This window comes from Gobius niger (genome assembly GCF_951799975.1).
Source record: "Gobius niger genome assembly, chromosome: 15".
Taxonomy (NCBI): domain Eukaryota; kingdom Metazoa; phylum Chordata; class Actinopteri; order Gobiiformes; family Gobiidae; genus Gobius; species Gobius niger.
In genome coordinates, this window is record NC_136866.1 from 22,676,001 (window position 1) to 22,692,890 (window position 16,890).

The window sequence follows — 16,890 nt, forward strand, 5'->3', positions numbered from 1 at the left end:
GGCAGTTTCTATGTTAACAATGTAAGTACTTGATTGTGTACTGATAATGGGTACTTTGAATGGAAACTACCAGATACCTAAAGTGGTAGTTACTGGGTGCTTTCAGTGGCAAGTCCTAAAAAACTGGTACTGACATGACGACTTTATACATAAATAAATAATTCTAATAACACACAAGTCTTTATTTTGATTATAGTGCTTTCCTTGTGCTTGAAACTTGTTTTGAAATGGTAAGCTCTGTGTTGCTACAGTCATTTCTGTGCTACTTATTCCACATCCTCTGAATGTATCTAGAAGTACCACATTTACTACCTAGGAACTGTTTCTATGGCATCCTTGAATAAGTACCATAGATGTACCACATAAATACTAGTAATTACCACTGTAGGAACCATGGATTTACAGGCCTTTTTATCTATTAATAACCACTGAATATAGAAGTACCACTGTAATTACTTAAGATGTACCACATAACTCGTCATTATTACTGTAAGCACTATGGACTTACCGGGCCGTACTAAAACGGTTTACTCAGAGTTAATGGTGCGTTATTGTATTCCAAGTCTGTCCATGTATCAAGACAAATCAGGGATTAACGTCTGACTGGAGTCGACACCTGTTAAACTAAATTAAAAGTAAAATACTGTGTTTGGCTTTAACGCAGATACTCTTCTTCTTTCTTCCCATATTCCAACACTAAGTCACTCCAACAGGGCACCAGTCACTCCGAGCCCGGCTCCATTACTATGCAGCGTAAATTGATCTAAAACACACTCCATGCGACTGAGCGTGAATCCTCCGGAGCGGCAGATGGACGAAACAGGAAGTGAAGAAAAGCCTAACCACAGATGTTGAAAGGTACAGGGAAATCGTACAAAAGCACAGTTAGAACTACAGCTGTGGCTAAATGCGGTTCAGTGCACCTTAATGAGAGCTTTTTTTTTTTTTTTAAGCCGCCAGAGGATGAGTTCAGGTGTTTTGTTGCTTAGGAACTAGGGATCGATGACTGTTCCATAAAATGACATTTCCCCCACCAATATATGGAACATGAGAGGTTTTTTATTGGTGAAAAGCTCCGCGGTGTGGCTTTAAGTTATGAAACATCCAATACCGCCGCTTTTGAGACGTGGCAACATCTGCATCCCCTGCCCTCCATGTTGTTGTTTGGCCGGCGTAGCGCAACAGCCCCGTGTCGCCTTACAGCAGGTCGTCCCGCAGACTTAATCCGGTAAAGGTCTGGGAGAAGGTCGAATTGTAAATGGAGTGCCTGAACGCCGTGCCTCCTCGAGCGTACGATTCCAGCGCGACTTTAAATAGGAATTAGTGATCGACATTGGGTAATGGCACAAGGACAGGGGAGCGCATTCAAACACGGAGTGGAGGCACTTTAGCGTGGCCTTTCTTCTGGTGCACACACACAAGAGCACTTAGCGGCAGCTGGAGCTCCGCAACAATGCACGCTCCTCTTCCTGTACTTTTCAGAAACCGTGATTGTGGAATGAAGACAGGAAGTGAGAAAAAAACATAAACGGTGTAAACTCAACATTGACAATCCTGCGCTGCTCGTACTGGAGAACAAAACGGCTCCAACAATTGCATCATCACACAATGTCTGATACGTCCTGCTCTCCTTTAGAGGAGGCAATATATCGTCTACAACAAGAGAATATATTTAGAAGATATGCAAAATTACTACATTGAGTTTATCTCCTGTGTCAAGAAATGTGGGGGAATATTGGGGGAATGTGAAAAATTGGGGCAAAACTAGGGGGGGGATAGTGGGGGGGGGGGGGGAATGGGGGAAAACTAGGGAAAAATTGAATGAGGAAAAATTGAAAGGAAAAAATGGGTAAAACTAGGGAAAAAATTGGGGAAGAACGGGGAAAAAATTGGGTAAAACTCAGGGAAAATTGGGAAAAAATAGGGTAAAAATGGGGCAAAACTAGGAAATAATTAGGGGAATATATGGGGGAAAATTGGGGGGAAAATGGGGCAAAACTAGGGAAAAATTTGGGGAAAATATGGGGGGAAATTGGGTAAAACTAGGGGGAAACATGGTGTAAAACTAGGGGAAAATTGGGGGAATATATGGGGGAAAATTGGGCAAAACTAGGGAAATTTTGGGGGAATATATGGGGAAAAATGGGGGAAAATTGGGCAAAACTAGGGAAAATTTTGGGGGAATATATGGGGAAAAAATGGGCAAAACTAGGGAAATTTTTGAGGAAAATGGGGAAAAGTAGGGGGAAAAATTGGGCAAAATTAGGGACAATTTTGGGGGGAAATGGGGGAAAACTAGGGGAAAAAATAGGGGGAAACATGGGGTAAATTGAGAAAAAATACTGGGAAAAATTGGTTAAAACTAGGGAAAAATTGGGGAAGAACAGGTGGAAAAAATGGGGAACAAATAGGGGAAACTGGTAAAAAAAAAAATAGGGGGAAATTGTGAAAAAAGGGGGGTGGGACGTTTATTCTGCCCTTTCAAAGTCTGTTGAGGACAATTATCTTTTAGAGCGATAAAACAATGTTAATTAAGATGTTTGCAGCACATTTTTACATGTTTCTGATGATTTACTTTATCACTGTTCGAGGATGTCTCCCCAAAAACATTGAGATATTTATTTTGTCAATATTGGCCACCTCTATTCCCCTTAGACAATCACACGTGATTGACCCTCTGATTAAACTGAGCTCCATTCCGAAATCCCTTTATCAACCCATCAATGGTAATTAACTTCCAACATTTATAACTCAGTCCTTTTGTAAGAAAACTGTATCAAGTTCATATCTGAAAACGGCAGAATCTCTTAAACACAGAAGTACTAATCTGTGATCTAAATCAAAACCACTTTAATTACTTTTGTCCAAAGTAAAAGAGATTGGCATCAATAAAAGCACACCTCACCAGGGCTACTGGTCTATGCCACTAGAATAAAAAACAAACCTCCACTTGTTAATACTTCTCTAAGACGATTTCACATGGCTACTGTAATGGCAATTAAACTGGACTTGCTTCGTCTCACTGGGTCAATACGTTTAGACATGCAAATGCTTAATAAGAGCGGACAGTCAATCGAGCAGAAGCCAAAAAGCTCTTTTCGACAAACACGGGACCAAGTCTAATTATCTATTTCCATTTCTACCTGTGCTCATTTCAATGTATCGCAGACAGCCCGCGAAAAATAATTGCTTTCCGCCAATCTACGAGTTCATTTGCGCACCTTTGATTGATCCAAATGAATGAAGGGAAAAGAAAACAATCTAAAGCGGAATTAAAAGCGCCATTAAATGTGAAAATTGCTCGGGGAATAGCCAACATCTGTTTCCAGCGGACTTGCGTCATAAACCCCCAAGGTTAAAAGCAAACACCCAATTTATGGCAGCCTGCGAAGCACCTCCGCGAAACACAGCACAAGTCAACAAGGCTTCAAACGATGCGCCGGGGATAGAAGGCCGGGCGGGACAAAGCGGCTTCCTTCGCCTGCTGTTCCGGGACGGCACGGCAGCTCGAAAGCGGACGAAAGATGAAGCGGCGGAAACGACTGACGGTGCACGATCAAAACAAACGCTGGAGAATCTAAACAGGCACAGGTGACATTCAATAAACTGGGAAAGGTGATCGACGCTTTAAAATGATACTCTATTAACCTCTTAACCCCCACTTTAACCAAGCACGTTTTCTGCAGCTCGCCATTACCCAAACCTAAAAGCTACTTGAAAAAAAGCATCAAAATATGGACAAAAATGAGTCATTAGGGTAAAAAAAACGTGACAAACAGCAACAAAAAATGTTAAAAAGAACACCAAAAACTTGACAAAAAGCATGAAAAAGCAACAAAAAAGTGACCAAATTTGGGTCGAAAAGTAACGACAATGCAGCAACAATGAGAGGAAAAACTATAGGTTGTAAGGTCCTGTCAAGAAGCTTTTAGAATTGGGTTAAACCAAACTGGGGAAAATGTGCTTGGTTAAGAGGTTAATCAGATTAGTAGTCCCAAGAAAACCTTTACAAAGCTATTTTTGTATCCACTGACTTTACAGTTCTGGTAATTGCATGTTTAAAACATTACAAATATCTCTAAAGGGCCTAAATGCAAGTTTCTCATTTTATGCTCACTACTGCCACCTCAGGTCATACGCGTAACTGCAGGTAATATATTAAGCTTGTGCTTGACGGCACTTCGGAAAGTGACAACTTTTTGAGTGACAGTGCAGAATAGTAGCATAGATAGCTTGTATAGTTATAGGCACAAACCTGATAGCCTGATAAACCACACCCACATTTCTGTGCGAAAGAAGGTGGGTTTGGCCACAAACGTTAAACAAGTTGCTGATTGGCGGTTAAGGCCGAACCAATCACGACCGTCACAGACAAATTACAAGGTTACGTAACTCGCTGCACCACTATGTTGTTAGTTCCATTAACATTAGCCAAAACTAATCATGGATGAAATAGTTGAGGATTTTGCCTCCCGTTCTCCGCATGAGTTTATATTCACTTCATATTTTTTAAATTGGACTACAGCTGTCGTCACGTCCACTAATTGCTAATTGGTTTATTTCACTGACAATCTGTGCGTGTTAGGCCCAGCCGTTCAAACTGCTCCGTGACCAGACTCATTCCCTGCGTGGAATGGACATGGAAGAGTATGGCAGAGCCAGGCAACAACCTGACTTATATAGTACCTTGTTAACGGACCTTTTAATCAATAACTTGTTTTATTTGTTTTCACTATATATCCTTTTACCAGTGAATAGTACTCAATCAATACTCAATATTGCTCAGAATGTCACTTGCACTCTTTAGGTTCTTCGCTCTAATAATAGTCTAAATTAAATCTCAACACAATACGTACGCACGGGTCATAACTTGTGCATCAAAGCCGTTCCAGCTCCACCTCTCACTCTCCTTGACCTTGCAGTTGCTTTCAAGAAAACTGGCTCCGGTGTCAACTAGTATTTTAACAACCTGCTATAGCTGTAGTGTTTGTGGCCTCGTTTATGACCGCTGGCATTTCGATACTTCAATGGTGCACCGACAAGAAAAGGGGAAGAGGGTGTTGCATTCCGGGCTGCGTCATGTCAGAGGAGGTCAGCGGTGATTTAAGAGATGATGCCTCGCGGGCCTGGGAGAGAAATCAAGGCTGTCAGTCGAGACAAAAAGTGACTGATTCTCCAAGAGTAACAATATCCATATCACAACATCATTAGTGGGAAGATGGTTTCGAGTTTCGGCGTTCAGATGAGGTGCGAGTTCCTCGATTTGCAGCGTGACAAACCCATGCTCGGCTGTAGATGTAGTGCTCTCTTTTTTTAACCAAGTCCTTACTTCTACACTGTACTTACCAAGAGAACAACTCATTTCAGGCCCACGTTGGCGAAGACATTAACCTCTTAACCCCCGCCTTAAAGGAACAGGCCACCGTTTTTCCATACGGAGATATGTTCTTACCCAAGCTTAGATGAGTTGATACGTACCTGTCTGGTCTTTGTGCGTGCCCTCAGTCACGCAAAACAACCAAAGATTTTGTTAGCATTTGGCCTCTCCCAATGTATTCCTATGGCTCCAAACGGGGTGAAGTTGGAAGCTACCACGCTCTTCCACGGGCACGCACAAAGACCAGACAGGTATCAACTCGTCTAAGCTCAGGTAAGAACATATCTCAGTATGGAAAAACGGTTTTCTCCAGTTCAGCTTTACCCAAATCTGAAAGCTTGCTTAATGTGGGGGCAAAGACATTAACACTAACACAGCCAAGAATGTTCAATTTTCACAACTTGATCTCCAGCTATCCCATTTAAAAGCAGCGATAATCAGGAATCTGGTCAGGCAATATAAGCTATCATCAAAAAGCCAAATCCTAATTCATTCTTAACCTACTTTGGCGCACCTGCACAAACTCACAGAGGTAAAAATGTTTCACAACTTATCTCAAGCCATCCCATCCGAAAGCAGCAATGATCAGTTTAGGGAATCCCACTCCTCATCAAAAAGACAAATTAGAGAAGCTCTACCAAGAACTGAGACCTTTGATGATACGACGCCATAATTCTGCCAGTCTTACATCCCTGAGGACTGATTTTTTTTTTGGTGAGTGAAATGATGGTTAAGAAGAGCGCACGTGGAGAGAAATATCCGCGTGGCCTTACCTTTCGGATGTCCCGGATCGCTGAACTCATACTTCCCCATGCCCACCGTGCGCAGCATCTGCAAACTGTTGGGCCCGTCCTGCGCCTCCGCCAGCTGGGCCTGTCCGTTGGTCAGGGGCAAAGCCGGGGGGTGGAGGAACGGGGCGTGGCCTGGGTGCGGGTGCGCCAGGTGACCGTTGCCCATGTGGTGGTTGGGGTGGACCACGTGACCGGCCTGCAGCGGGGACGGGGTGACCACGGGGGGGTGGACGCTGGAGGGGTAAGGGGGCTGTCCGGGCAGGCTGAGCACCATGGAGGGGGGTTGCTGCGTGGACTGGAAGTGGGCGGTCATGAGGGGGTGCTGGGGGGGGATCGGGGTTTGGATGGAAGGCGTGACCCCGATGATGGGGGACTGCGCGGTGACGCTGTGGCTGTAGGAGTGGGCCAGGGTGTAGGTGTGAGGGAGCAGGCTCGGCTGGCTCACGGCGACGACCGGGGCGGGCCATGGCGGACCTGAAAGGAGAGACGAAAGACGTTTGAGTTAGAGGTCGACCAATATACCTGCATTGGGCCAATGATTGGGGATTGTTGGCCGATCTAGCTCTGATAAAAGCCAAAATCTGCGGGACCGAAAGCAAGACTTCCAGTTTGTTGCCTTAGAAAGATCAAAGTCAGGGATTTAAAACAAGTCCACCCACAATTTTCTAGGGCTCAGGGGAACCGAGAAACATTGCGATGATAATTGGTTGGCTACAAGTTTGACTAAACCTCAGTGAATATGGACACCACAGAACCTGGTGAATTCAATCGCTGAGTTAGTTTTAACCAATTGACTCTGTGCATAACTTCATCAATCATAACAACTCCGCCCAAGAAGTGACTTCCTGTTTCAATCCAGCACGCCAAAATAAAAGCACAAAGCTCGCTTCATTGATTAGTTCAGCAGGTACTTGCAACATTACAAGAATATAATTAAATACACACATTTTAAGTGCTTTGTCTGTTCACCTTGGGCAGCGTTTTTATGATTTAAAGTCATGCACAGAGTCAATGGTATTTTTAAAGGAATAGGCCACCGTTTTTACATACTAAGATATGTTCTTAGCTCACTTTAGTCGAGTTAATATATCCCCGTCTGGTCTTTGTCCGCGCGCTCTGTCACGCAAACGGAGCACATACGCAGCCTCTCCCACATGTCACATAGCTCCGAAAAAGCTCACGATAGAAGCTACCAAGCTCTTCCACGTGTTCCCTATTTAAATAAAGTTACGTGAAGTGTTTTCATGCGAAGTATATTTACCCAGAAATGTAGCATGTCGATTTTATAAGCAAATAAAAAGGGGGACTATATTGTGAGGCGTAATGATACGAGGAGCACAGCGTCCGCGCAGTAACTCCTAAAGACTTCCCCCGCTCACTTCCGTCAATAACCTTTAGGAGTTACTGCGCGGACGTTTTACTCCTCGTATCATTACGCCTCACAATATAGTCCCCCTTTTTATTTGCTTATAAAATCGACATGCTACATTTCTGTGTAAATATACTTCGCATGAAAACACTTCACGTAACTTTATTTAAATAGGGAACACGTGGAAGAGCTTGGTAGCTTCTATCGTGAGCTTTTTTGGAGCTATGTGACATGTGGGAGAGGCTGCGTATGTGCTCCGTTTGCCTGGCAGAGCGCACGGACAAAGACCAGACGGGGATATATTAACACGTCTAAAGTGAGGTAAGAGCATATCTTTGTATGTAAAAACGGTGGCCTATTCCTTTAATCCCGGCGCTAAATGCCGCAGCTAGCAACAGTATGCTAATGCTAACTGCAACTAATTAAAGCTGAGACAGAAACTATGATTAAATCACCTTAAGTAATAAAACAAAATTGGCCTCTGCTGGAGTATTGAAGTTTTTATAGGATTATTGACCAGACATTTGGAAAAATCGGTCGACCTCTAGTTATAGTTAACACGAACATACCCTCATAGTGGACATGCTTATGGGGGCTCTTGGCCACCTGAAAATTGAGATTTTGCGTTTATAATATTAAATAATGTCTCTGTGGGGATTAGACAGTGGCTCTAAAATGCAGAGACCGGGGCCGGTGAAGAGTTTGCCTAGAGTTCCTTCCACAAAGCAGTGGGAATGATTTAGTCAAAACAAGGTCTATCTTTGGACCACGGCGCCGTGTTGAACACACTGAGTGCAGAACTGCTCGGAACCGATCCAATGTTGGATTACGGGCTTTAAAAATGCGGAGGACATGGAGGTTTAAAGCTTGATTAAGCAGGAAATGTCTTTTTGTACAGTGTTATGAAAAAATGTGTCATATCACAAAACAGTTTCCCCATTTTGTTATTAAGGTTCCGGGAAGACACCAACGTTCCCATCCAAAAATGTGTTCTCTTCATTTGTCCCATCGATCAATATAGTCAGGGGCAAAGGGCCGGGCCAGATCTCTACAACAGATAATCAATCCATTTGAATGGAGCCAAGATTAAATTTTTCAAGTTCATGAGGAAATCTGGAGCACCCAGAGAGCCGACCTTGATCGTAAAATAATGCAAACTCCACATAGAAAGGCCCCATCTGGATTGGGAACTGAAACCGGTGCAATTATTGTGATGTGCTGCCAGAAACTTTCATTATTTAAAAACTACTAATCCTGCTTTTAATATAACTCGTCGAATCTTGTCCTTTCCACCATTTTCCTTTGGGGTACAAAATGAATGACATTGATATTTTGGCAAAATCTTGGTGCAATTTCTTTCATTACATCCAAATCTCCTCTTGGGCTCGTTTTAGGCATCCTGCTCTGGCTTCCACCGCCTTATAATCATCAAATTCCTTTTAACTTCATGATGTCTGAATAGATTGGTTTTGAGAGGTCGATCACATGCTCCATGTCTCCGTGTCACTAGTTACTAATATGTGACTTGATAGGTCTTCATGGTTCATTAACGTTGTATGTTGAGCCTTTCACATTTGGCCTATTTAAAATTAACTACATTTAATGAATGGTGCAGCTCATTTCTTTTTTTACATCTGGATGTCAGACTTCACTACACAAACATTTCATCATGACAAAACTTACTAAATATACTGTATCTTTGTTATCATTAGTAATATAATTTTAACAGACAGATCGAGGGGAGACTATATTTACAGCATGTAGTATTTACAAATTTATAGATGGAGATTGTGGAGGATGGCTGCATTAATAAAGAAAATTGAGAAATTAAGACAGTAAGCTATAAATGTGTTGCTGGAAGGGTAGGTGGGAATGTTTTGAATCAATCGAATAAAGGCGGTGTAAGAAACGGGTGCCATGTCTCACAAATAATGCACATCACTGTGACGTAATATAATGTTTATGAAGGTGCAACAACATTTCTAAGCATATCATATGATCATATATAGTTTTATTTTCTCATTTCTGTACAGTTGTCCATCAATATAGCTGCCCACATGAATATTGTTTTTCACATGTTTTTGATCGCAGCAGACTCGTATCCAATCACCTGAGCGTGAGCCGCTGACAGGTGGGCGTTTTCCCGTCATGCACGGGGCCATGGAGCCGCTGCAGAAGCCTTTGGAGAGATGTAGCGAATAAGCTGGTCAAGTGGTCAAGTAAAGTCATTGGCCAGCCTCACACCAGTTTGGACTTTCTGCATGATAAACAGTTAGAGAGGATGGCACGAAGCATCATAAAAGACGCTGAGCATCCTTTGCATTCAGAGTTTCGATTGCTTCCATCCGGGCGTAGGTTTTTGATGCCAATAAGCCATACGAACCGTTTTAAGAAAAGTTTTGTTCCCGCTGCCCTTTCCTTGATGAACAAGTAGGGATTAAATTGCACCTGACACGGATTTTTATCTTTATTACTGTCCAGTGGCTTAAATTTCAGTTGTATCTGTACCAAAGGCACATCCTCTTAGCATCTGGAGCACTTACAAGCTTTATATTTAAATATGTATGATGTTTTATCTTTGTATAATGTGTTTTAATGTGTTGACTAGTTCTCAGAATTGCAAGATAAATTTACCCATGGGTATAAATAAAGTAACCTAACCTAACCTAACATCAGAGCCTGTCTGGAGCAAGTCGGACAGAAATCTAACCGGCATGCACCGTGTGTCTGCAGTCGTCTGTCAAAACTACATCCGTCTGGCTCATCTCGAAGGACACACCTCCTCTGTCTGGACCAGGTGGTAAGTATTACAGTGTTTGATTACCATGCTATTAACTAAAGTAAATGAGAATTTTGCACAACAAAAAAAGGGATTTCTACTAAACACTGTGTGTGTGTGTGTGTGTGTGTGATCATTCAACTGAAAAGTGAATGTTAATCAAATAACAAATAACAAACCCGGGATAGTTCTGCTTCACTGTTTAGTTGGATATTGCAAAAAATATGACAAAATTGGACAAAACAACCTAAACCTCTACTTTGTCACAGCGGGTCATTGCTTTGAATTTACTCCATATAATAGTGAGTTGCTTGTTTCTGAACAGTTTGTTTTATTTTGGAGCGTTCAGACTCTTGGTCGTGGTCGCTTGTTGTTTGTTGAGGATGATGACGCTTTTGGACATGATGCGGCGCACGAGATATTAAAAAAAAAAAGCCGCGGTCTACTCTCGGAGCAGGTGTTGATTCTTCATGAAATCTTTCACCTATTCTTCCGTGTCCTCTTTCGTTTCCTCTGGTATTCACGTAAAGGCGATGTTGTTCGTGTTATTGCTGCGCAGTGAGAGTTGACTGAATCCGTGCGTAATTTGAAGTATCTCGATGTGGTCCTTGCGAAACTACCGGCGGTGGCGCAGAATCTTTTATGTAGCGTTTACAAGAGTGATATTCTTTTATTCCCGGATGTGTGAGAGTTAAATTCATTTCGCTGAGTTTGCCAATAATGTCCGCGCAGCCTGTTGTTTTGTGTCTGTGATAGTAACGCTACCTGAGTTCAGTGATGAAGAAGCCATCCGTTGTCTCTTACGCTCTTGGCGAGTGTCGTCAGATGCGGGTCGATTGTCCATTGTTCAGACCCTGTCGACGCGCTGTTTAATTTAAAGCTTCGTTCCTCCGGTATGAGGTGCAGGAATGAAGAAGAAAAAACTTTTCCCGAGGAGTAAATATTCTGATGTTCAGCAGACGGGCGCCGCCATCTTGGATCTCGCACCGGCTCGCGAGAGTTGCTGTTCTCCGCTCCAGACAATCAAAAGGTGTATTTTTTTGTTATGTTTAAATTATTATTATTATTTTTATTTATTTATGATGGCTAGGTTTACAAATTTAGTCGACTTTGCATTTATAATATTCATTATAATCATATTTAATCAAGGTCTTTTGCTTCATGGAGCTGCTCCCACATGAACCAAGCTCAGAGCTGTTCCTTTAGCAGTGAATTTACATGATATGAGGCTCTTTCAGACAGTCAATAGAAGTTTAGTCCTATTTTAGTCAACTAAAATATCTGGACATTTTAGTCATAGTTTTAGTCTCATGAAAAACTTTAAATTTAGTTTTAGTCCAATTTTAGTCGTCAAAAATATCACTTTTACTAAAATTACGACATTAACGCTACTACAGAAACCCTGTATAGCAGCCATTCCCAAAGTCCGGGACATCGCGGCACCCTTATTGATCAGAAAATCTCTCGGGGCCCCCCAAATCCTAATAATTGACTCCATTCAAAAGAATTTGTTATTATATTACAGCTAAAATGACATTAAAAGTAACATCTAGCTATGACAGTAGGCTAAATAGTGGTTTAAACTGGTGCATTTGTCCAGATAACTGTATTTTTCTTTCAGAATTGACTTTTTTCACTGTAGCCTACTTGTTATACACACAAGCTTTGGGAGCCCCTCTGTAGTGCCTCTGAGGCCCCCCAGAGGACCCCGGACCCCACTTTGGGAACCACTGCTGTACAGTAATGGGATTCCGACCTCAGCGACAGTCATTGTTTTGCTACGCTGCTGTTTACACGGGTAATAATAGCAAGTCGAATTTTGTGGTTTATATTTAATGCTGCAAATGCAAATAACTAAGATGGAGCTTTTAATGCCCCACAGAAACATTAGCTTCCTTGGCTTGATACGGTGTCGTGTGCTCAATATTTAGAATCCTGCACGATCCCTGCCCAAGATCAACAATGCTAACGAGATTGAGAGATTTATTTTGCAACATAATGCATCCCCACCAGGCAATGGTCCACGCCGTTATCCGTGGATCTGCCTATGTTTACACACTCCCTCAGAGCCAATCATCTCGCCCGCCCTGGGCATTAGCGCCGCGGGTACAGGCAGCCATATTGGGCTAAACTGTCTTTTTCCCCCGCTTCCAACTTTTCCTCCTTCCTTTGTTGCTTCCAAGCCAACAGCTCTGCTTCCTGCTTCTCCCCCTCGACTAAACCTCGAGCTCTGGACCAAGCTCCAAAAATAGCCAAGCCAGTGTGTGAGGGGGCAAAAGGCTAAAACAGCATGCAAAGAGGCTGCAGGCAGAAGAAGAAAGAACACCTTATTCATGACGCAAGACTTGCTATAAAATGTGGAAAAAGAGACAACGAGAGAAAAGACGGCGATGGACAGAGAGAGATGGAGAGCGCTCTTGAGGACAGTTCATAATTCACATGTCATTGAGCTAAGTGGCACTGAGCTGGATTTCATTCGCCCGCTTTTGTAGCTTCGACCATTCTTGTCAAATGGTATGGAAAAATAATTCAAAACGTATTACATTTTCAAGGTCTGGGAGACATCATTGATAATAATGAATCCTGGTGATAAAAAAAGAAGGACTGCTTATAGCTGAATTCAAAAGAAATGGAAGGTGCCGTAGCACTGACCCAGATATAAAAGTGATGGTGCAACGGAAATTACTGTATTCATATTGTGGTCATAATATATTCACAATTAAACCTTTTTTCCATTATATTCAGGGATGAATAGATCATTGAAAAAGAGACCGGTTGAATGAGTTAGTAATATCGCTGGAATAAAAGCAGCTTCCATATGAATACACAGAAATAATCACTATAATAGCAAGTAGGGGTGAGCCATATCGTATCACATATCGGTATACCAGTATAATTTTTTATATTGTAATTTGTTATATCGTTGTGGACACAATGTAATTCTGGCTGATTTTGACTGAAGTCACGACCCTGTGCAGACAGAGATCACAGTTAATGTTACGCTCAGCTCCCCTGAAATGAAATGAAGGATGTAAATTGCTTGAGGAGATCATATTTGCGAGGAAATTAGCATGGTGCTAAAAAAAAAAGCAATAAAATATCTAATTAATCTTCCCAACAGGCTGTGAGTTTGAAGTATATGGTCTGTTGTTTATTATATTGTCAAATATGTTGTTATTGTGATTTATGATATTGTAGTTTTAGGCCATATTTCCCTGCACTAAAAGACAGATATTTAAACAACTATATTTAAAGCAGCATTAAGTAACTTGTTTACCTTAATACATCCTTTTTGTAGTCCCTCTGGGGTAATACAAGTGCTAATGGCATGATTGGGGGTCTTTCATCTCCCCCTGATGACCACAATTGCAACTTCGCTGGCACCGGGTAGGTGTCACCAATACACACTAATGGAATTACGAAGATGAAGCTAACAGGCTAACAGGCAAAGCTAACTGTGAGCTAGCGCCACTTAAACAGTATTTACAGCCAAGTTTGTGGGGGGAAAAATGATCTCCGTTGTGCAATTGGATGTACAATATCCCTCTCTCCCTTTGTCTTTTCTGTCAGCGTAGTATTTTCTCTCACGGACAATTAATAAGTAAAAAATCGCAACATGTTACGACACCTGCAGTGGCGCTTACGGCCTCTAGGGGCATTAGTTAGTGCTTTAAGTCAAATGTTTACTATTCATTTTAGCCATGGATCTTTGAGGGACTGGGTTTCATAAGCTCTACCTTTCATGCTGTGATATGATAAGTTGAATTTAAAGGCCCTAAATATTTTTTGTGTAATGAAAGCAGGAAGCAGTAAAAGTTTAATGTCTGAACGACTTAATCACTTTCCTAATACATTTCACATTACAATTCTTCACATGGAATCAATTTATAAGAACATTTTACAACTTTCAGGGCGCAATCCTGTCACTTCAGTGTAAACAACTCGCTGCTAGTTCACGATTGATAAAAAGGTAGATGCACAAAGGTATTTTTTTTTTCTGTTTTGACACTAAAGCAAAAGACAACAAATATATATTCTATTACTAGAATAAATCGGATTCGGGGATTATAAGTTTTATAACAAATGAACAAAAACATATTTCATAAAATTATCAGCTTTCCTTGGCCTCGCATTGACATCCAAGTGAACATTTCTGCAAATGTTCTCTTTCTCCTTTCAATTTTATTCTCCAAGTGATGACACCATTAAAATGCAGCGTTAAAACAGAAATAAAAAAGACTCCCCATTTCAAAGACAAACTTTCTGTAAAAAAAAAAAAAAAAAAAGTTCCGGTTGAAAGAAAGTGTTGATTAATTCTGGCACAGTTGGCAGAGAACTTTTTGGCCCGTGGTTCAGTGAAGTGCGGAGAAGGAGCTGGCTTCTTTGCAAAAAACGCCACTCTCACTTTGCAACGGCACGCACTGCAGGCGAATCAATATGCAACACCAAGCTTCTCCGTGCCAAACGCCATACCGGGCGGCTGACGTCTCTCTCCAGCTCATATTCACCGTCAAACTAAGTCATGTTTTCACACAATTAAGTATTAAATGATTAACGATTGAAACGGCGACTAAACTCAAACGTCCAAACCCCGGATAGACACAGACGGCATCGCTAGAAAACCTCTCGGGAGAGTCGCAATTTGTCACTATTTTTACCCGTTTTCTGGCAGACTATTAGCATATTTATCACACACCAATAAATCCAAGCCAAAATCGAGTCCATATGGAATTTTTCACAGCAAATTGTTCAGTAGAAGCGGAAAAACGGCACTAGTTAGCCAACGTAGCATGAAGCTAATGTTAGCTTCATTAGCTTCCTGGTTAGCGCTGTCCGTCTTTTAAAGGAACAGGCCACCGTTTTTACATACTGAGATAATTATGTTCATACCTGAGCTTAGCCTTGCCCATGGAAGAGCTTGGTCGCATCTAACTTCACCCCGTTTGGAGCTATAGGAATACACTGGGAGAGGCCTAATGCTAACAACATCTTTGGCCTTTTTGCGTGACTGAGGGCACGCAAAAAGGCCCTCAGGTAAGAAAATTTTCATATCACAGTATTTTCAGGTAAGAAAATACTGTGATATTTTCTTACCTGAGCTTAGACGAGTTGATACATACCTGTCTGGTCTTTGTGCGTGCCCGTGGAAGAGCCTGGTCGCTTCCAACTACACCCCCGTTTGGAGCCATAGGAATATGCTAGGAGAGGCTAAATGCTAACAACATCCTTGGTCGTTTTGCGAGACTGAGGGCAGGCACAAAGACCAGACAGGTACGTATCAACTCGTCTAAGCTCAGGTAAGAACATATCACAGTATGCAAAAATGGTGGCCTGTTCCTTAAGTATAAGTATTTATGGGCTGTTGAACCACTTTGCTCCTGGCTGTTTCTCAATTGCGAGGATCCTCGGCGTCTCAACCACTTCGGACGGAATCCAGGTCATCACAGTGGTCAAGGTCATTTATTTACCGATTATTTTCACGATTAATCGATTGTCTGTGAATGTAAGTCTCCAATAGTCGGCTACTGGACCTGCTAAATAGGCTATATTTTATATTTTAATTGAATTTCTTGTTAATTCTTGCTGGCATTATTATTTTATTCAATCCAAAATGTTCAAACAGTAAGACATCCAATCAAAGTCAGTTTATAAACAGTTTCCTGACCTAGAACGTTTTGTAAGCATTGATTGAGTTTTTTAAAGGATCCAGGCAATTGAGAAACAGCCCATGTCTCAATCTCTTTATTTAGTAGAAAAAATTAATTCAGCATTTTTTTTTTCCTCTTCTTCGTTTCCCCCCTCTGACTGCTTCAAACATGACCATATATGGGCAATTCCAAACATGCTGTCTGTGTCAGTGCAACATACAAAGATTATCACAAGATACATTTGCTAAAAGTCAGAAGCGGAGAAGCATTTAAATTTAAATTAAAATATATATTTGGGCATTAAAAAAAAGATTGAATTTGACTTGTATTAACAATAAAAATAATAAAAATGGCTTGCTAATTCATCTTTTTTAAATGTCTGCTTTACAGACAAAACAAATGGTGCAATATTATCATTAGGATCCAAAAATCAAGTATGGGGCCTTTATAACTACTAGAGTAACCCAAAAAATTACAGAAGAAAAGGAAAAAAAGTAAATAGTGTTGTTTTGATAGTGAAGTTTAATAGCTTTACTCAAGCAGGAGGGACAAAATATTATCCGAGTATTATTATCCTGTGGCATAAAAGTACCAAGTGAAGGTGCATCACTGGCCCCTCTGTCAAATGCATGGTTTGTGCTTCGTTAGGACGTGGGCGGGAGGGAGGCTGGTTCACGTGCTTTACTTTCCGCAATAATTGAGTGGATTCGCTAAATTCGTGCCACAAAACTGGGAACTTCATGGACAAATTACCCTAAAGGCCTGAAGCACAGCAGGAGGCCGGCCGCAGTGGGGGGTACAGAGGCCGCCGAGTTTAAACCTGCGCTGAAAACCCACCGGCTTCTGATACAGACTGAGCAATTTCTTTTATCTACCTCTATTTTGTGGGTTTATGTATCAAGGTCATAAATGTTTTAGCTTCACTA

General features: G+C 41.6%; 1 protein-coding gene across 4 annotated transcripts in view; it reads right to left on the reverse strand.

The window, feature by feature from the left end:
• Positions 1-16,890, reverse strand: part of klhl29 (kelch like family member 29) — a 591,085-nt gene that overhangs the window by 269,369 nt on the left and 304,826 nt on the right. For 3 of the 4 annotated variants that reach the window (XM_079572681.1, XM_079572682.1, XM_079572683.1), the window contains one exon: positions 6,151-6,642. In XM_079572681.1, the coding sequence (XP_079428807.1) occupies positions 6,151-6,642 (492 nt within the window). Of the gene's footprint in view, positions 1-6,150; positions 6,643-11,081; positions 11,339-16,890 lie in introns of those variants that run through there. The other variant, XM_079572684.1, reaches the window with a different exon arrangement.